This window comes from Alosa alosa, chromosome 15, assembly GCF_017589495.1.
Source record: "Alosa alosa isolate M-15738 ecotype Scorff River chromosome 15, AALO_Geno_1.1, whole genome shotgun sequence".
In the NCBI taxonomy this organism is placed as follows: Eukaryota; Metazoa; Chordata; class Actinopteri; order Clupeiformes; family Clupeidae; genus Alosa; species Alosa alosa.
Window position 1 is genome coordinate 1,666,331 of NC_063203.1, and position 20,345 is coordinate 1,686,675.

General features: G+C 39.2%; 1 protein-coding gene across 3 annotated transcripts in view; it reads left to right on the forward strand.

The window, feature by feature from the left end:
- The first annotated feature begins 60 nt into the window (after window positions 1-60).
- Window positions 61-20,345, forward strand: part of pds5b (PDS5 cohesin associated factor B) — a 44,296-nt gene continuing 24,011 nt past the window's right edge. Inside the window, exons 1-24 of one of the 3 annotated variants that reach the window (XM_048263941.1) lie at window positions 61-193; window positions 1,898-2,024; window positions 3,244-3,447; window positions 3,557-3,643; window positions 3,718-3,815; window positions 6,229-6,355; window positions 6,445-6,525; window positions 8,154-8,294; window positions 9,413-9,528; window positions 9,663-9,757; window positions 9,866-10,011; window positions 10,861-11,012; window positions 11,404-11,517; window positions 11,639-11,720; window positions 11,996-12,044; window positions 12,143-12,282; window positions 13,646-13,761; window positions 13,842-13,947; window positions 15,385-15,545; window positions 15,660-15,783; window positions 18,854-19,012; window positions 19,586-19,654; window positions 19,964-20,100; window positions 20,217-20,340. In XM_048263941.1, the coding sequence (XP_048119898.1) occupies window positions 1,917-2,024; window positions 3,244-3,447; window positions 3,557-3,643; window positions 3,718-3,815; window positions 6,229-6,355; window positions 6,445-6,525; window positions 8,154-8,294; window positions 9,413-9,528; window positions 9,663-9,757; window positions 9,866-10,011; window positions 10,861-11,012; window positions 11,404-11,517; window positions 11,639-11,720; window positions 11,996-12,044; window positions 12,143-12,282; window positions 13,646-13,761; window positions 13,842-13,947; window positions 15,385-15,545; window positions 15,660-15,783; window positions 18,854-19,012; window positions 19,586-19,654; window positions 19,964-20,100; window positions 20,217-20,340 (2,736 nt within the window). In that variant the 5' untranslated portion in view covers window positions 61-193; window positions 1,898-1,916. Of the gene's footprint in view, window positions 194-216; window positions 578-1,897; window positions 2,025-3,243; window positions 3,448-3,556; window positions 3,644-3,717; window positions 3,816-6,228; window positions 6,356-6,444; window positions 6,526-8,153; window positions 8,295-9,412; window positions 9,529-9,662; window positions 9,758-9,865; window positions 10,012-10,860; window positions 11,013-11,403; window positions 11,518-11,638; window positions 11,721-11,995; window positions 12,045-12,142; window positions 12,283-13,645; window positions 13,762-13,841; window positions 13,948-15,384; window positions 15,546-15,659; window positions 15,784-18,853; window positions 19,013-19,585; window positions 19,655-19,963; window positions 20,101-20,216; window positions 20,341-20,345 lie in introns of those variants that run through there. The other 2 variants (XM_048263942.1, XM_048263943.1) reach the window with 2 other exon arrangements.

The window sequence follows — 20,345 nt, forward strand, 5'->3', positions numbered from 1 at the left end:
GCCCTCATCAGCACCGGTGCGGTAAAGGCGAACGGGGAACAACCTGTCCTACAGGAGTCACCATTGTACCACTTTCATTATTGTAGCAAATTTTGCTTGCTGGTGCTGCTAGGGCCAAATTGGCGCCATTTTGAAGCCGAAAGGAGGATCATATGTGGTAGAACAGACTATTGGTTACATCTCATCAAGTAAGGTATCGTAGATTTGGAATGAAATGGTCGAGATTATTAAATATCGTATCACAATGTTAATCATATTTGCTCGTTATAATACGTGATAATTTGGCCATGTGTCGCTGTTTGATGAGGGTAACGTTAATTTGCCGTTGCGTTCTAGCTAGCCAACATTGAGCTAGCATAATATGTTAACATTACCTAGCTTGCTAGCGTCATTTATCCCTGTTTATTATTTTCCCAGAATGGCTTTTAGCAAGCCAGTGTTATGGCCATCAACTATGGTGTTTTCCAACGGAAAGACGATATTGGTGTTATTTTGTTAGATCTCCGTACACGTCCTTTTGCATTCTGGACCGCCAACTTACACTTTACTATATCGCTAGCAGCTACCTAGCATGTGGGTACGTGAAGTTAGCTGCTAATGTTTGTTGCTTTCCCCGCGGAATCTGTTGTGTTACCCCGAAACCCATCAGCTTGGTAGAAAACAAATGCGTGGTGTTACCAAGACATAGGTAACACTGACGTTGTATATAATGTTTGACAAGCTATGCAAGTTAATTCAGTTAAATGTTCTTTCTATAACAGTATGCAGCCCATCAAAGACAGTTTTCACAATTTCGGGTAGCGCTAAGACATAGCTAGACTGCTAACGTTATTGATGAAGGTACAGTTTTACTGCCATTCGTTTCACAATAACGTTAGCCCATAGCTCCAGTATGTTGTGTGAGCATCGTGTATAGCATTGGTCCTTTTACATATAGTTTGTTGTTCGTTAACGTTACATTGACGTTGGGTCAAATTTGACCTTTCCCGCTTACATTACCTCGCTGGGTTTTACATTACTGCTTGCAAGGGCTCATTAAGCTAGAAAACGTTAGGTGCACGGTAAGCTCGCCTAACGTTATCGTTACCAACATGTCGTTAGTTAGAAGCTCGCTGGAAGACTGCGTTAGCAAGCTGTGGCGTAGCCAGCTATCTGCAGCTACCAAAACATGCATCAAGGCAACATTTAATGTTAGTGTTAGAGATAAAGTTCTTCGCTGTTTAATATAAGTAAGTTAACATTGACTTTGTCATCCATAGACTGCTGTCAATGCAGAGCAACAGCTAACGTTAACGTTATCTACGATGGGCTATGTATATATAAAGCTGTGCAACAGCAACGTTTATGTTTGTACATAATTTAAGTGATCACTTGTTAATAAGTGGTTAACGTTACCATTGATAATTTACTTTTGCATATTTAAGGTGATAATCAATACAATCTTGAACATGTCATCTAACACTGTGCTGCGTGCTATGGTCAATGCAAGAAAAAAGAAAATAACTTAGCTATTCTTTTGGTTACGTTAGCTAACATTTAACTTTAAAGAGAGGGTAACGTAATTATGCTGTCTTTCTCTCTTGCACTTTTTGTTGAACCTGAAATCTCCAGCAAATGGCAGAGCAGGCTTGTTTCCCAGGTTTAATATTAACATTGACAAATTGCTGTGATGCTTTGTTTGATGCTACATGCCCTAAGGGAGTGACACTGTAACGTGTTTGACATTTTAGATAGACATAGCCTAACTAATAATGAATGCTTTTCCCATTTGTGTCCCCTGTCCGGTTCTCCTTTATTTAGAAACATGAGTTTATCTATAAGTGGTGCTACTGTTTTCCTGTGTAAGTGTTTTTCAAGAGAAAATTGACACATTTTAACTGTGATATGTACTCTACAGTCAGCGCTGAACGGAGAGTATGGCTCACTCCAAGAATCGAGCCACAGATGGCAAGATCACCTACCCACCAGGGGTAAAGGAGATCTCGGATAAAATCTCAAAGGAGGAGATGGTTCGGAGGCTTAAGGTTGGTGGAAGTACTATATTTGGTCAGTTTACACAACAAATGGAACTTTTGTTATCACTAGTGAGCCTTACATGGAACTGTCCAGTTGGCACTAACTAAAGGCAATTCATTTCATTTTACCAGTAAAAGTAAAATAATTTACCTGTACCTCAAATGGTAATGTAAGATACTGTCAATCTGAATGTCATAGGTTTGAGTCACAGAGAATTACATAAACAGTTTTTATGCAGGCAGACACTAACCTGATTATTTGTAACTCCATTGGTTAAAAATGTAATTTCTATATTGCCGTATTGGCCAGAATATAAGAGTTTTCAGGACTAATTTTTGAAATAAAGTAAAATATATTTTAACATTTTTTTTTTTATGCTGGTGATGACACATTGGATTAATTAATTTATAGGCCATTTAACATTATTTAAATTAAATTATGATATGTCTTTGGAATGCATTTATCAAATTTAACTTGTAATACGTTAATGAATAACTAGGTTTTTTTATAATGCCATAAAAGTGCAAAACCTAGACTGTGGTAGTTCTACCGATTATGAAAGAAAAGAACCATATCCTCAATAACTGCATTAACCCTAATAGGCTACACGTCTAACTGTACTCAAACAAGCAGTTTCAACACTGATAGATGTTGGCATGTCAAAAAAACTCTGGCATTTGATCAGCATTTCCCATCTGATCCAGGGGGTGTGAGTGAGTTTTCCTTAAGTTGTTCACTTACTGCTGAAAAGACAGTAGTTTCTCCTTGAAGTTTGAGGGCAAGTGCTGGGCAAGAAAGTGACGCAATGACAGTTCATTGCACCGCATCATTAAGTCTAGTTTTGAATTGTGTTTAAGTTTTCTTTAGCGATCTCCAAAGCATTCAGCTCTATGATGGCTCTAGTGATGGGCATTCCGTGATTACGTTTTTCAGTCACATATTCACACCATCTCCTATCAATCTGTTGGAAACACCCGATTTTAGCACCACAGATTTTGATAATGACTATGCATTATTAAGATGGTCTTTCTGCTATCGCCGTCGTGTTAATCACTATATGATTTTAAATAGCCACCATATCTCTTTCTCAATTGTTGGTTAACTTGACCTAGGGCTACTTTTTAAACCATATTATTTCAGATCTCTTGGTCTCTCATTCAGGCTCGTGCCACTATTGTGAAGATAAGTATTTGTTTGTGAATGTTTATTGACGCTATTGTTTTGTAGATGGTGGTAAAAACCTTCATGGACATGGATCAGGATTCAGAAGAAGAAAAGGAGCTGTATCTCAATCTAGCCCTGCACCTAGCCTCAGACTTTTTTCTCAAACATCCAGACAAGGATGTGCGGCTACTTGTAGCATGTTGTTTGGCGGACATTTTTCGCATCTATGCTCCAGAGGCACCATACACATCACCTGATAAACTAAAGGTTTAAAGGATTTTCCGTTGCAATTGTAGTTTCCACAACTGTGTTTTATTTTGTCTTATAATTAATAAAAACTTCAAAAAAATTAAAAAAAAATTTATGTGCATTTCAGGATATTTTCATGTTCATCACAAGGCAACTCAAAGGACTGGAGGATACCAAAAGTGCCCAGTTCAATCGATATTTTTACCTTCTTGAGGTTGGTGTCTTTTTTTTTTTTGTGAACGTGCAGCTTTTGTAGTGCTGGGCATTTACCTGTATTCCTCTCTGCAGAATATTGCTTGGGTGAAATCTTACAACATCTGCTTTGAATTGGAGGACAGTAATGAAATCTTCACACAACTTTACAGGACACTCTTTCAAGTCATCAAGTGAGTGGATTTAATTACTTATAGTGTTGGCATTCAACATGTTATGGAAGTGACAGAAACATAAACATTCAATTCAAGGGCTGTACGGGTATTCTCCAAAGTCCCATTTTACACATTTCAGTTATGCATATTCTCCTCTATGGCATCTTAGGCCATACCTAGGCCATAGGGGTAAACTGAGTCACATTGAGAACATTGTTTAGCAATTGGGAAAGGCTTGAACGTGGACTCGTGCTGTAACCTTGAGAGTGTCATTAAAATGCATGGTAAGCAAAAAAAAAAAAAGTTTTATTTTGAACATGCAGGCAAAGGGAGAATTTTATTCCAAATAACCTCAAATGAAAACATTTCTGTGTATCACATAGCTTAATCTGAGAAAAAGTAAAGTAACCTAATAACACATATGTGCGTTTCTGTCTATAAAGATCAACAAGTTGTATTGTTATGTACTCATAAATAGACATTTATCTGTAATGAAAATGATTGTGCTCAAGAGCCCAATTAAATAGTAGAATTAAGAGAAGGTATATTCATTTCAAATAAACAAGACTGAAAAGTGGGTGAGTATTAGAAAGATAAAAGATAAAAAGAAAAAAAAGCAAATAGAATAACAATGGAATAAAGTGTTCAGTGCAAACAAACATTGAGGAGGTGTCCGCTGAACACATTATGAATGAATGAAGTGACAGTTCAGCAGAGTTTCGTCTTTGTTTGACATGGCAGGCTGTCCCAACTTTGTTTGTTTCCAATGTTTGGAGCCTGGGCTGCCTGTAGAGACTGTGTTTTTTTTTACAGTAATCACGAAATGGGCAGCTAGCGGCTGTGAGGAGACAATTGCTGAATGTGACAAAAAATGTTATTGGCTTGAAATTGCGTAAAATCCCTGACTGCATCTAAGTTTCCATCATTAAGGCAGCTCACTATTGATTTCTTGGTGACTGGAATGATGGCGGTCCTCTTGAAACATGTGGGGACAACAGACAAGAGCAGGGAGAGGTTAAAGATGTGCATGAAGACTTCTGCCAGTTCTAATACACAAGCCTTGAGAACACGGCCTGGGATGTCGGATCCTGGAGTTTTGTGTGTGTTTACCCTCCTAAAGAATTTACACACATCTGTTTCAGATATTTGAAAAGGGCAGCGCTGTAATATGACTACCTTTTCCCTGTTCTGTCTCTTAGCCCTTTTAATTGATCTTTTGAGTTCATAACGGCTTTTCTATACTCACTTGAGTTACCAGAATGGAGGGCAGCTATCTGAGCTGTCAGTGCTGAACAGACGTCTCCGTTTACCCTTGGCTTCTGGTTAGGAAAATTTCGTACAGTCACCCTCGGTATAATGTCGTCAATGCATTTGCATATGTAGCCTCTAAGGTCATTAAGGATAAAGAAAGGTAAATGTTTAAATGAGAAATGCCCAAAGCGCGTAACTGCCTTCATGGCATGCAAATCTCAGATTTAATTCAAGGGGAGAATATGCGGATGCCAGCTAGCATAGCTGTGCGTGTTCAACATTACTAAACCTCACTCCCTGGCGCCTCTGAACCGTGGAGGTTACACACAATGCAGGTTACACACAATGCAGGTTACACAAGTATCTATGTTATGTGAAAATTGCAAGAAAATGATTGAAAACAATTCCTTACTTTAACCACACAAGTATGTGTGTCGTTTATTAAAACGATAGGAAAGCTCTATAACTGCACATAGAACCACGCTAATCTAGTTAATAGTGAATTAAGCATATAGTATTCACATTTAAAGCATTCAATAGCCTAAAGAAAGTTTGATCAGTCGACTGTTAAAGTGTTCTCATAAAAGGAACACTAGACTAGACTTACAGAATATTCCAAATAGGCTAGTTTCCTTTCACAGTGACGGAAATGTCACTTCTGCTGCAACCTAGGAGTTTAAACCATGTTAAATTCTAAAGCATCTAGCCAAAGTCCTTTTAGGCAAGTCCCTCCACTTGGCGCCCATATTGCAACGCTTTTTGGGCACTCATCGGGCATCCTGTTCGGCAGAAATGCACGTGCGCAAGGCTTCACGACACCAATCTTGCTCCAGCAGCGAGTTCACAACACATGATTGGCACGATTGTGCGCGGAAGGGGTGTGATATGCGAAGACAACGGCCATATTGGCGTTACAAACTAGCCCCATGCATTTCTATGGAGGATTTTTTGAGTGCTGTGTCTCCTCATTAGAAAGTCTCTGATCTAGCTAGTGACGGGATGTTTTATGTGAAAAAAGAAAGCAAACTCTGTGTAACCTACCTGATTCAGTATTTATATACTGAACTCATATAACTCACTGAACAATACAATACATTGTTGTGCCTTTTGAAAGTGATCATTACAGCAGTTGCAAATTTGTTGTTGATATTGTTGGCTGCTATTTATGTTGTTTCACCAGCAATGGCCATAACCAGAAGGTACACATGCATATGGTGGACCTAATGAGCTCCATCATCTGTGAGGGGGACTCTGTTTCACAGGAATTGCTGGACACGGTGTTGGTTAACCTGGTGCCTGCGCACAAGGTGAGAAACACAGCATTCAGCAGCATGTCACACAATAGTGTTCAGGGAAAACATTTTATTACATACCCCCAATATCATTTTCCACACAGAATCTGAACAAGCAAGCCTATGATCTGGCCAAGGCTTTGCTGAAGAGGACTGCTCAGGCAATAGAGCCCTACATCACCAATGTGAGTTGTTAATTCTGTCCAGGTAGCAGTCCTTTCCCTGTCACAACTTATTAGTGTCAGTTAGATAAATGTGAGTAGAGTAATAAAAGGGTTCCCGCGGATCCTTAAAAAGTCTTAAATACAATTTTTGTTTTTTAAGGCCTAAAAAAGTCTTAAATTGTCTGGGATGTCTTGAATTTTCGAAAGGGAAGTATTAAATTTGCGTATGAGACCGCCAGCAAGTGCAAGAGAGCAAGCGAAATGTCTCCATCCGGTTTTGTGTATTTAAAATGCAATTGTATAAGTGACTATAAGGATACGGGAGGAAGTGTAGTGGTTGCAGAGTGAAGATGTTTTTCACGGGGTGTGGAAAGGTGTGAAAATGGTAATAATACAGTATGTACAAATATGCCTGACGTTTTCGTGGTGTAGCCGAGGCCTGAGAGATACGCAGGTAGCCTACGTGAGCGGTAGAAGTTCTTTTACTGTCTATGGGTGGAATGAGCGGGAGAAAGAGTTGGTAAGCCAGTTAGCTATAGGTTGGCCATAAGTTTGAATTTAGGCCGGATTTTAAAAGCCCTGTCCGGCTCAGCCTCAAGCCGGATGCTCATTTGTCCTCCTTTTTAGAGTTGCGCTCGGCATCTAGAATTTTTGCTCGGACGCAGCATCGCAAGTTGTGAAATATAACCACATATTTTTGGAATGTTGGCGACTGGCTACATTAAAAAACGTGTGTTCATAATACGTCTTAATTAATTTAAAACAAGTGAATGGTATTACAACGTTTTAGTCAAGCTTTGGTTGGTTTAGATGCATGCAAAATGTAAAGTAGTGGATTAACTTTGCTGTGCTGCATATGGGACAATAGATGCACATAGTAAATTATATAAAGTAGGCCTATTAAAATATTTAAATAGCTTAGTCTAACTTTGAAAGCAATATTGAAGGGAATCCAGTCCAGTGCACATGTCTTTGGCAAGTAGCCTAGGCTACTACAGACACAGGTCAAGAACAGTCAGCCTCAGCCAGTAAGCACAACCAAATATCTACAGCCAGCTTCAAAAGCAAGCAGCCCAGACACTAAAATTGTGCATTTATAGCTGTGAAGGTAATTCACACACAATTATTTTTCTTTCGCCAAAATATATTGTAACTTCTGTAGACATCCAAAATGGGTTGGGGGTTAAAATTAGTAGAAAAATTGCATAAAACAGTTTTAAGTTGTCGTATATATCTTTTTGCCGTGGTATAGTCTTAATTTTTGCATTTAGATGTCTTGAAAAGGTCTTAAAAGTCTTTAAATTTGCACTTGGAAAATGTGCAGATACCCTGTAATAAGTATGGGAGTACAGTGAGCATTGTGAATTTGTGCCTCAGCATATTCATTTGAGCCCATGGGGCCATGCACCGATACTGTCTTGAGGGAATGGAAAAAGTTTTATCACAATATTTTTTCACTATTATTAAGGTGGTTTCACATTTCATCCAGGTATTTTATTGTCATTCATTTTTTGCATGATTGGGCCTTAAGCTGTTTGGCTATCTATTGTATTGTCACAGCTGCTGTTTCAGCTATGATATGGAAATTCATAGCTTTTGGGATATTAAAACCATTTTTTGGTTTTCATGGTGTTTTTTTCCCCCCACAGTTTTTTAATCAGGTCCTGATGCTGGGAAAGACATCAGTGAGTGATCTGTCAGAGCATGTCTTTGACCTGATCCTGGAGCTGTACAACATCGACAGCCACCTCCTTCTGTCCGTCCTGCCTCAGTTGGAGTTCAAACTTAAGGTGATCTTTCACTCACCCACAGCATAGTTCATTATTTCAGTATTTCAGGCAGAAAACTCTCAGAATAAGTCTGAGATTTGTATTGATATGGGTACAGCTGTGGTGGTATGCTTGGTCTTGGTGGACTAGATCAGCTTAAGATGCTGCTGCATGAAGAATACAACAAAGTTAATGGACATTTAAAATAAACAAAGCAAGCAGGTCAGAGATGCAAACAGAGTAATTTTCGGCACCTCTCGCCTTTTTCACATCAGTTTGGGGGACTTGTGTGAATAGTGCAGATCGAGTTTTTTTTTTTTTGGGGGTGTTGTCTTTGGGATGAGCATCCCTTTCAGGTCTGACAACCTATACTACAGGAATATTTAATTTGACAAGGTTTGATTTGACCACAATGATGGGCAATTGATACTGATAGTTATGGTATGGTAAGTAAAAAACTGGTGGTTAAAACAAGAATCTCCTACAATAGATAATCTATTATATAAATGTATGGGAAAATTGTAGCCTGGTGTAGGCAGAACTCAATTCTGCTATAATTTGAGTCTAGTACTGCACGATTGGAATGTTATTATCGGGTGTGTTTCATCTGAAAAAAGAGGAAAAATGTCTCTGCACACAATTGGATAGACCTAACCAATAAAAGCAACAAAATAGCTTACTGTGAATCCTGTAGAGAGAACATCCAAAACCTCCTTCTTCTCAACAAATGCCTTAATGCTGTTTTCTGTTCGTGTTTGTAAAGCTATTGTGCTGTCAAGTTTCTCTCTTAGAATCTAGAAAGAGAAATTCTCTAGGATTTGATCTAAATGGACTGGGTATGTTAGACTAGTGGAAGTATTAAGATCCTGAACCAATATAATTAAAATGTCAAATATAAAGAATAAATTATGGCATGAGTCCTTTAGTCCATTATACATAATGATGTAACCAAGTAATCATGCACTCATGCATTCATCGGTGACTATTTTTATAGCCTACTTTGGACAAGTTGATTGGTTGTTGGATGCCTAACGTGTGTGTGTGTGTGTGTGTGTGTGTGTGTGTCTTGTGTATGTATATACATACATACATACATATATTTATATATATACACATATGAATCTGTTTTTTTCTTTTAGAGTAATGATAATGATGAACGTCTTCAAGTTGTGAAGCTTTTGGCAAAGATGTTTGGGGCAAAAGACTCTGAGCTAGCCACACAAAACAAACCCCTTTGGCAGTGCTACCTTGGAAGGTATGGTGACCATGACACATCCTTCTCTGCTTATCTAGGAATGTGTTCTGTGAGTCCTATTTGTGGAATGTACAATGTAAGTTTGCCCATGTCATTGGTGGATTGTGACCGTGGCCTTCTCCTTGATTTTGCAGGTTTAATGACATTCATGTTCCCATTCGCTTAGAGTGTGTGAAGTTTGCCAGTCACTGCCTTATGAACCACCCTGACCTCGCAAAGGATCTCACAGGTATGTTTATATTGGACAAAGCATCTGTTCATACATAGAAGTATGAAACCATACCCTTAGCCATGGCTTCATAGAGCATCTCTACATGTTGCTACATCTGAATCCTAGAGTACCTGAAGGTGAGATCCCATGACCCCGAGGAGGCTATACGGCATGATGTCATTGTATCCATCGTAACTGCTGCCAAAAAGGATCTGGCTTTGGTCAATGACCATCTCTTGAACTTTGTGAGGGAGAGAACCCTGGATAAAAGGGTATGTATTAAATTGCTAACTTGTGGATATCTGAGGCCTATACGGCAATCTTGAGTTAGTGTGACATTGCATTAGCATTGGTTGAATGACGGAGGCTAACTTGATTGTTTGTGTATATGTGGAGCATAAACACTGTTTTATTGAGTAATTTAGTAACAGCACTACCGTAAGTACTATTAACCAATGTTCTATACATTGATTTTGCAAAATTTATTCAGCTATGAGGTTAATTCATGGGGTCAGGCTATACACGAGAATGTATTTCTTCTCTTTATTCTTCTTTATGATAAAAGCTCCATCTGATTCTGATTCATTTGGACTATTGGGCACTGCATTTAAAACACTGTTTTGTGTTGTATACACAGGAAATTACTGTATATTTTTCTCCTTTAATTCCATACATTTTCTGACTATACTGACAGTAACTAAGTTAGAAATCCACAAAACTCAGGGTAGAACTCAAGGGTAAATCAATTTGATGATCAGGGTTAGGCTGGGAGTTTGTTAAAACTAGTTTCTGAAATACCCCCCAGATTAATGATTTATGCTCATCTGCTCTTCTGTTTACCATACACAGAAATTGGAAGGCCTTTTGTGTTTCTGACATTCAAACATTCAAATGAAATGGGATTAAAAGCAAGTAGATATTTTCTCCATTAGCCTACCAGTGCAACTGTGATGCACCTTGGCTTTTAATTTCAAAATGTGTTACATTTGTGACGAGTAGAAGTTTATCGTGTGTTCACACCTATGAGAGAATGCAGGGTCTAAGGGTCCATTCTCTGAAGGACACCAAATTAAATGTGACTACAACTTGGCCATAAGAACTGTTTGTTTATTTTCTTCCAGTGGAGGGTTCGTAAAGAGGCAATGATGGGTCTGGCTCAGATCTACAAGAAGTACTCCCTGCAGGGTGAAGGAGGAAAGGAAGCTGCCAAGCAGATCTCCTGGATCAAGGACAAGCTGCTTCACATATACTACCAGAATAGCATAGATGACCGGTGAGTTATCATAATGCAATCAATTGAAATTATTTGATTTTGTATATTTTAATTGTACAATACTAAATAACAAAATTGATAGTTAATAATGTTGATAAAGATGATGTCAAACCGACTGCGACTGCAGTCTACAAACCGACATTCAATTATTTTGTTTTCATTACTATGAAGACTTTCACCAGCACTATTCAGATCTTTTTTTGTGTAGAAAACAGTGGAAACATGTCATTAGCAGAGTGCACTGCAATGGAACTGAACAGATTGAACAATATTATACCATTTTCCTCTGAAGTTGCAATCTATCCCATCAATACCTGTCCTCCATGCAACAACAAAGTATTGTATTGAGACAGTGTTTAGGATTCTCCTGAAACCTCTCCTCCATTCACAGGCTGCTTGTTGAGCGCATCTTTGCTCAGTACATGGTCCCTCACAACCTAGAGACGACTGAGAGGATGAAGTGTCTCTATTACTTGTATGCTACATTGGACCAGAATGCAGTCAAGTAAGTTCATATACACAAGACACATATGAGACGCATATACACACAAACATGCCATTCTTCTGATTATGAAAGAAACAATGTGATGTAACATATTTGGGGGGGGGGGGGTTCATTTGTCAAGAGCTCTGAATGAGATGTGGAAATGTCAAAACATGCTAAGACACCATGTGAAGGATCTCCTGGATCTTGTGAAGCAGCCAAAAGTAAGTACTGTAATTAAAAAATGTTGAAACATCAATCGATACACTAATTTGAGAAAATTAGAACCATATGATATGTTTTGTTTACAAAATTCAGGGTTTTTTTTCTGTTGTATTTTTCCTTAAATTACCAAGGTTTCAATTTTTACTATCAATTTTTACTATCTTTCAATTCATTTCAATTCAATTCATCCATGTTTTCTGCCATGTGGAAATCATTGGGCCCTAGAAAATAATGAATTACGTTTAAGTTATGATGGGTTTTCTTTGTGTTTCAGTCGGAGTCCTACAACAAAGCAGTGTTCTCGAAGGTTATGGTTATCACCAGTATGTATTCAATCCTTTTCACTACTCAGTTGCTCTGGATTCCTTATCTGAAGTCTGGCTGCATTGTAGATTTGCTTTCTTTATTCTCTCTTCAACAGGGAATCTACCAGATCCAGGAAAAGCCCAGGACTTTGTGAAGAAATTGGCCCAGGTTCTGGAGGAGGATGAGAAGATCAGGAAGCAGCTGGAGACCCTGGTCAGCCCAGCCTGCTCCTGCAAACAGGCAGAGGGTTGCGTGGTATGAAAACCAATTTAACTCCTCTCAGGATTACTATTTTCTGTCCCATCATCTTTTCCTTTCCACTTTTTCTGGGATGGCGGGTGTTAATGACATAATGTCACATTGATAGGATTGTTGTTACTTGGCGTGAGGAGTTGTGGGCTGTGCAGTTAATTAAATTAACAGATGAATTGTCAATTATGACTTCCAATAATTACGAAAACACCATAATCAAAATAACCAAAGTGTGACGTACTGTCTCCATGACGGCAGTTTCACTGGATCTCAACAGATTATCAATGGCAGATAGAATTGCATGTAGACATGTAGTATCATTTCTACCTCGCCAATTGTTACTAAATGTAGGCTATAGCCGTTTGAACACGTTTTACCTGCTAGGAAGCAATACAGATTAGTGCCACCTGCTGTTATGGAAATTTATTACGTTTCGCGCAAGCGCAGAAAGAACGCTCAAGTCGGTAGTCGTTTCGGTGTGTTCCGACACACTTTTTGGACCGTCCCGAGGGCTGACTGATCAGTCTGACTGCCTTTTCTGACACGGTCGGCCTTTGGGTAGGTGTGTCAGGGCCTTTACAGACCACTGACTGGACTACCTTTCTGCCTTGCTATACTTTTGCTGGGTAATATGAAATCTGAAGTCTCTGTAAAAAGTGAGGGAATTGTGTAATCAGTCGTAGCTTAGAATTCTTATGTAGCTTCCCCATCTAACAGAAGGAGTTAAACGTCCCACATACTCGACGCACCCGACAAGTAGCGCGACAATGTGACGTCACAGAAGCGCCGTAACCATTTATACTCGCGCGTGGTGGTCGCAACACTAGTTGCAATGTTCTCCTGAACAGAGGTGTCGCTGTTGTGAAAAGACTAACATTAACTACTTACACAGCAGAAGAAGCTGCAATAAGAAACACCAGTAGCTAGCCTCTGTGATGGTACTTCAGACTTTGGTTGCTACTATTCACAACTACCATCATCATTATCATGTAGTTTCCAAGGTGTGCGCACAGGTAGATAGATAGATAGATAGATGGATATATAGATAGGTACTTTAGTCATCCCGAGGGAAATTTTAATAATTTAAACAGTTTAGTTAGCTGGCTAGCTAGCTAGCAGCTGGCTGAGTTTGTGTAATTTCCTGAAGTGGAAAGCGATTTTGTTCAGGCCTTAATAGATATCCTTTGTTTGAAAATAAATCGTTTCTATTTTTTCCTCTTAATTCCATGTGTTGCAACTCTCACTGGTAACTTTGTTAACTTATCCAGCAAACTATTAAAAATTCACGACTGTAACAAAACACTGCACTGTGTTTTTACATCAAACTTCAAACTACATTGTATGGTTATGTTCTGTCTTCCCACAGAGAGACATCACTAAGAAACTAGGAAGCCCAAAACAGCCAAGCAATCCTTTCCTAGAGATGGTGAAATTCCTATTGGAAAGGATTGCCCCCGTTCATATTGACACAGAATCCATCAGGTAGCGTTTCCTAAGCTTCAGTCCGTCACTGTAGGTTTTTCTGCTATGCTGGGTTTGTAATCCCACTTTCTGTGTTGCAGTGCCCTTATCAAACAGGTGAATAAATCCATAGAAGGCACAGCAGATGATGAGGATGAGGGAGTGCCAACTGAACAGGCCATCCGTGCAGGCCTGGAGCTTTTGAAGGTACAACAACCATCTGTTTTAATAGGGGTGTAAATATTAATCGATTCGTATCGATGCGTCGATTATGCAGCCGACGATTCAATGCATCGATGCGTCCGCAAGAGTATCGATCAATGTGTTTATTTTGCCAATGTGTTAATTCTGCATTCTCAATAAAAGGCAAATTATTTATTTTTTGTTGATTTATTTAAAACCTAATAGATATCATGTAAAAATATTGAGTATTAAATCGTATCGAATCGTATTGTGGGGAATTCTGAAGTATCGAAAATAATCAAATCGTTGGCTTAAGAAATCTATCATATCGAATCGTCATGAAGGCTCCGATTTACACTCCTACTGTTTAAAAACATTTTTGATAGATCACTCTAACCCTCTTTTTCTCCTGATACCAGTACTCTACAGAGTTCTACTGACTACTACTCCAGACTTTGGAGTTATAAGGTCCACCCACACCCACCCACCTACCCACCTGATACTAGTTCTTAGCATAGTACTAGACTATTACTGCACCAGGCGTGTGACATGAATGTTCTCAGGATTTGTTTAGACTTAAACAATGCTAAATATTCCCTATCATTTGTCAATGATCCCTAAACCCTACATAAACGGACAGATCAGACTCCGTTAAACAGTGTAGCAGCTAGCTGAGATTCGTAGTCTAGGAACCAAGCCTGTTCAAGTACATGTTGCAGTGAGAGGCTTGGCAAAGTTCCAATGTGCCATTTAGTGGACACACAACAACAACACAGATTCATATTTGCTTTTCTTTTAATTCATTTTAACATAGTTATCGGCTGCTTTAACTCATTTCCCCATAAAGATGACTTTTGACGACACCCCCTGTACCCATAATGACGAGTTTTGACACCTCCTGCATTACCATAAAGATGTGATTTGACGACCATTAGTACAGGTTCCGGTTTTTCAAATGTAACTGAGGCTGTGATAGGTGGAGCTGACCACAACCCATATTAGTCCAACCAATAGGATTAAATAATACATTTTCGCGGGGTTTCAGCGAAGTGGTGACGTTTGAAGCCACCGGAAAAAAAGTATTAAACAAACACCATACACACGTTAGTAATAGTAAGGTGGCGGCACGATTTAGAAGCTGTGAACAGCGGAATTTCTTCTTAAATAGCTTTGTTTAATGTGAGTCTGAATCATACTTTTATGGATTTTACTCTAACGACTTTTGTGCAGTTGAAAGTGATGTGGAAAATAGTGACTGTGACGAACAGGGTGAAGCTACCGAACAACGTAGGTTAACGTTACAGGCAATGCATCTTCATGGAGCCGTGTAGTATCTGGCCAAACTATCGCTGTGTAGTATCTGGCCAAACTATCGGTATTCATTTCTGAGACTGTAGCAGAATAAGTGTGTGTAGATTATATATGGGTGGAGTGAATGTAGTATTTCTACTCTACCCTTAGGTCCTGTCCTTCACACACCCTGTGTCCTTCCACTCGGCGGAAACATTTGAGTCCCTGCTGGGCTGCTTGAAGATGGACGATGAAAAGGTGGCGGAGGCTGCTCTGCAGATCTTCAAGAACACCGGTGGCAAGCTGGAGGAAAGCTTCCCACATATCAAATCGTGAGTCTGCACTCCCAGCAGCAAGTCTGTCCACAATTAATACAGAGGGGTGAAGCACAGGCCGGTTGAGTAATATCTGTGAAAGAGGCTTTAAATTTCTCCTCTGTCATCTAGGGTCCTGCTGCCTGTACTGCAGCATAAAGCCAAGAAAGGCCCTCCTCGCCAGGCCAAGTACGCCATCCACTGCATCCACGCTATGTTTTCCAACAGAGACACACATTTTGCACAGATCTTTGAGGTGGGTTTTCATCAACAAAGGTAATAGAAGTTGAATATGAATAGAAATCTTTGAACATTTGGGTTATAATATGCTGGCACAATTCGATTTAGGGCAAATGTCAGGTTAACAAAAAAAAACTAGAAAATGTAATTTTGAGGAAATTACCAGTGCATGAAAGTATAAACATACTGTATATTAACATAAAATGCCAAACAAACTTTTATTTGAAAACAGTTGGCAGGAGTCATAGTTGATAACAACTGACAGTTGAAATGGCTGAGCAGTTAAATAGTTGAGTCGTTTTAAATAGTTAAATTATTTAATAGTGAATTATTGTAGTGAAGACATTTATTTTGAAACAGTTGTGGGCAGAGGAAATAGTGGTCTTAAGAGAGCCAGATTGTATGCTTAAAGCCTGAGCAGGGCTCTACAGTGCGCCCATTTCACTCACACATGCGAGTAAAAATAATTGCGTGCGAGTGAAAAAAAATATTTAGGCGCACTGGTGCGAATGACTTCTAGCCAAGTCAATGTTGGTCTACATTGTCGAGTACTCAAATACACCGCAATGTCGCGAAACATTACTGGTGCGAACCATAAAATCACGTCGCCAATATAGCATAAAAACTACACCTCCCATCAACGTTAGCAGTTTCGCGTTGTGACTCGCTAGTTGCTTCTATCAAATTTAAGGGTGCGTTGAAAAAGCGGAAAGTTAGACTAGCCAGCCAAGATGCAAAGTAGAACTAATTTCTTCAATCCACCGAATTCATCGGATATATGAGGAACAGGATGAGATTCTAAGAATGCAGTGAGAGAAGGAAAAGGTAACATGCCTTTTAGCCCAGTTGACATTGGCTGCAATATGCAAAATATAGCTGTAGCGAACAGGCACAAAAGTAGCCTCCCGTAATACTCCCGTTTTATTCAAAAGTAGAACGCTACAGACAACTCCAGGCTTCCATGCATGCTTGTTTGTTTTACACCGAATACAAGCTGAAGTGCAAAACGAAAGTAAGCATAGGCCTACCATCTGCCTACTGCCTCCATCAGTGCAGATATTTCAAATAAATATAAATATCATTGATAAGACTGTGTTGGGTTTTGTTGAAAAGAAAATTCAAGGTTTTAGTAGTAGGCTAGTATTGGGCAGTATGCAGTCAGATAGGTCACCATGGGGATATTTGGATTAGCTATAGGTGGATTCACAAATAAATAAATTGGCCTAAGGACCTACATTTGGCAGGATAGCGTACTTCATACAGGCTATATGCAAATATGGCAATGCATTATATTATTTTACATTAACAAAATGTAGAAAAATAGGACGGACTGAAAATAAAGTAGGCACTGATGTTCTTTAAAATCTTGTTTCCTGTAAATGTTGTCAGTCATTCTTAATCTTCGTAATTGGTGCATTGGCATGTTTAACTGTTAGCTGCAGTGTAAAGTTACATTATGTGTAAGTTAAGTACATAACTGACTGTGCCCCCAGATTTTTGTCTGTGCTCCTACATTTTTTAACTTGGGTGCACAAGTGCTCCTGGAAAAAAATGTTAGTGTAGAGCCCTGCTGAGACAGAGTATATAGTTTAAAAGTTGAATGTAGATAGTGTAATGGATGTTGATAGACAGAAAGTTGAATGGATGTTGATAGGCAGATTGTTTAATGGATGTTGATGGATAGTTTAATGGGTGGATGAGTGAATGGTTTGAAGAGGATGAATGGGTAGAAAGTTGGATGGAATGTGCCTTATATCCTTGGTAGAATGGAGAGACAGAGAGAGTTGGCCTAGTTAAGCAGAAAGCAGTTGATACAGGTGCAAATCAAGTTAATTAATCCATTGTGATGTCATACTGCTAATGCAAAGTCTATGGGGAAAAATAAGCTTGTTTTTATTAATATCTCAACAAGTATAAAGTTTACAAAAGTGCTGAATTCTTCTTCTTCTTCTTCTTCTTCTAAGCCTTCTTCTTCTTCTTCTTCTAAGCCTTCTTCTAAGCAGAATCTATGATGGCCACTGGTGTGAATAATCACACTAGTATATTCAACATTACTGATGACGATGATGTCACTGATGAGCAGTGCATTTCGAGTAATCATTTTAAAATGTGTACATCTCCTCTGATTTATCTAATCGTGCGTTTCCATTAACGTTTATCTAACGTTAATGGAAATGTTCACCTGACATTTGCTCTTTAAGACGATGGTGTATGATATGTGAATAAAATACGGCCCCCTGTTGCCTGTGTTCATTCAATGTTATGTACGTTCACATTGCGGTATGAAATGGGGGTGAGTCGATCCTAAAAATCTTAACTGGCACGACCTGTTTTTTGGGGAGCCTTTGATTTAGACAAAACATTGATTCTGGCAATGTCTTATAGCTGCTAAATAACTCACTATCGTCAGAAGTCTGATTTCTGGTGAGGTGGTGTGTTGGATAGGGAGTATGGGCTTGGCCCCATCCAGTATGATGTACTCTAAGCTCACCAAGTTAGGATGCAGGTATATCATTATAAATTGATTATTATTGAAAATGCAAACAGACAATTTTGTGAATGAGGTGATTCTTACAAGCTGTGTTAAACAATGTCTCTGCTTGTGTCATTTGCTCGGTGACTGAGACTGAGACAAATTTTGACAGCCTAGTGGTTGTCCTAATGAATAGGAACAATATCAGTTGAGGATTCAAATTACTTTTGTGCAAGAATTACCAGGACACACATTTTTCACCAGTTTTGCTTTATTTCTGAAGACATTTCATGTGCCTTGCATACAAATTGATGTGTGTAGATGTAATTCAATGGATGTCAGCTGTTGAATTTAAGTTAGAAAAGCAGGGCTTACAGTGTTCAGGCACTGTGCCTGAATTCAGGCATGGGCTGGGCTGATGAAGATTTGAAAATAGTCAATATGCCTGTAGGACTATGACATCTTCAAAAATGTTTGAGAACTTTGAGGCTCAAAAATGTTCTTTGCTTTAAGCCTTGGAAGACTAAAGGTGGGTTTGATGGCCTTTGAATGGATGGCACAACAGCAGAAACTGCTGTTGACCGTTTTCTACTGGCATGTGTTCTTGTTGCAGCCTCTACACAAAAGTGTGGACACAGAAAACTTTGAACAGCTCATTACACCTCTTACCACGCTGGGCCACCTGGCTATGCTGGCGCCAGAGCAGTTTGCTGGGCCACTCAAGTCCTTGGTAGCTAATTTCATTGTCAAGGACCTGCTAATGAATGACCGGGTAAGTCATGGAGCCACAGGCACTCTACTTTTGTCAGAAATATCATGCAGTTTGGTGGCTATCCATTGCTGTCCATTACTTTCAAAGAGCAGGGTTCCCATGGGTCATGGAATTTCTGGAATATCTTGGAAATTTTATATAGTATATTCCAGACACGGAGATTCAGGGAATTGCATCATTTGTGGGACAAAGTCGTGGAATATCAGGGAATTTTGTTATAGCGGTTTAAAATGTACTTGCCAAAATACGCAAATATATGTCGACGCAGAACTGATATATATCTGGTAATTAGCATTACTGCTTGCATGAGTGGTTGTGGTTAGTCCAACTTTGCTTATCCAATGCCCTTTTATTCATCTCCCACTCTAAAAAAGTCAAAAGATTCTTGAAAGCTATGCAGCTACTCTGAAATCTTTGGTTGGCATATTATACAATTCATTCTATAGTAGCTTATGGAAATTCAGGTTTTGCGTCAGGGAATTTTACATCTGACTTACAGTGGGAACCCTGAAAGAGACATATTGACTTTCAATAGTTTGATTAAATTAATGTTATGTTAAATGTGTTAAACAGATTCCTGGCAAGAAAACAACCAAACTATGGGTGCCAGATGACGAGGTTTCTCCTGAAACACTGGCTAAGGTAGGACCTACAAACATCCTTCTCACAGCTTGCTCAGAATTGAATGAACAGCCATTCAGCATAAAAAGTAATCTCTCTCTTCCCTTGCCTCTTGGTCTCCCTTCCCTCTTTCTCTCTCTGTCCAAATTTCTGTGGATAATGTTTTAGTAAGGTCCCACCTTCTGAATGTTTTAGAATTTCTTGCTAGCATAAATAAACAAAAAAAAAAAAAAAAAAAACTTCTCTAAACTTCTCTTACATACAATGTTATTCACCTTAGCTGCTGAAATGGCCTTAAATTAAACAAACAAATAAAATCTCTCTCTCCAGATTCAGGGCATTAAACTGATGGTGCGCTGGCTGCTGGGGGTAAAGAACAATCAGAGCAAGTCGGGCACCTCCACTTTGAGAATGCTCACAGCCATCCTCAACAGCGATGGTGACCTCACTGAACAGGGCAAGATGGGGTGAATGTCAAATAAGTCTTTGGATACATGTTCTTTGTGCTCATCAGTCTGTGTTAAATACTGAAACCATTTTGCTGAATAAACTGTGTGTGTGTCTGCACATTGCCCTTCTACAGGAAGCCTGACATGTCTCGCATGCGACTAGCTGCAGGTTGTGCACTGCTGCGCCTGGCCCAGGAGCCATGCTACCATGAGATCATCACCCTGGAGCAGTACCAGCTCTGCGCGCTCGTCATAAATGTAAT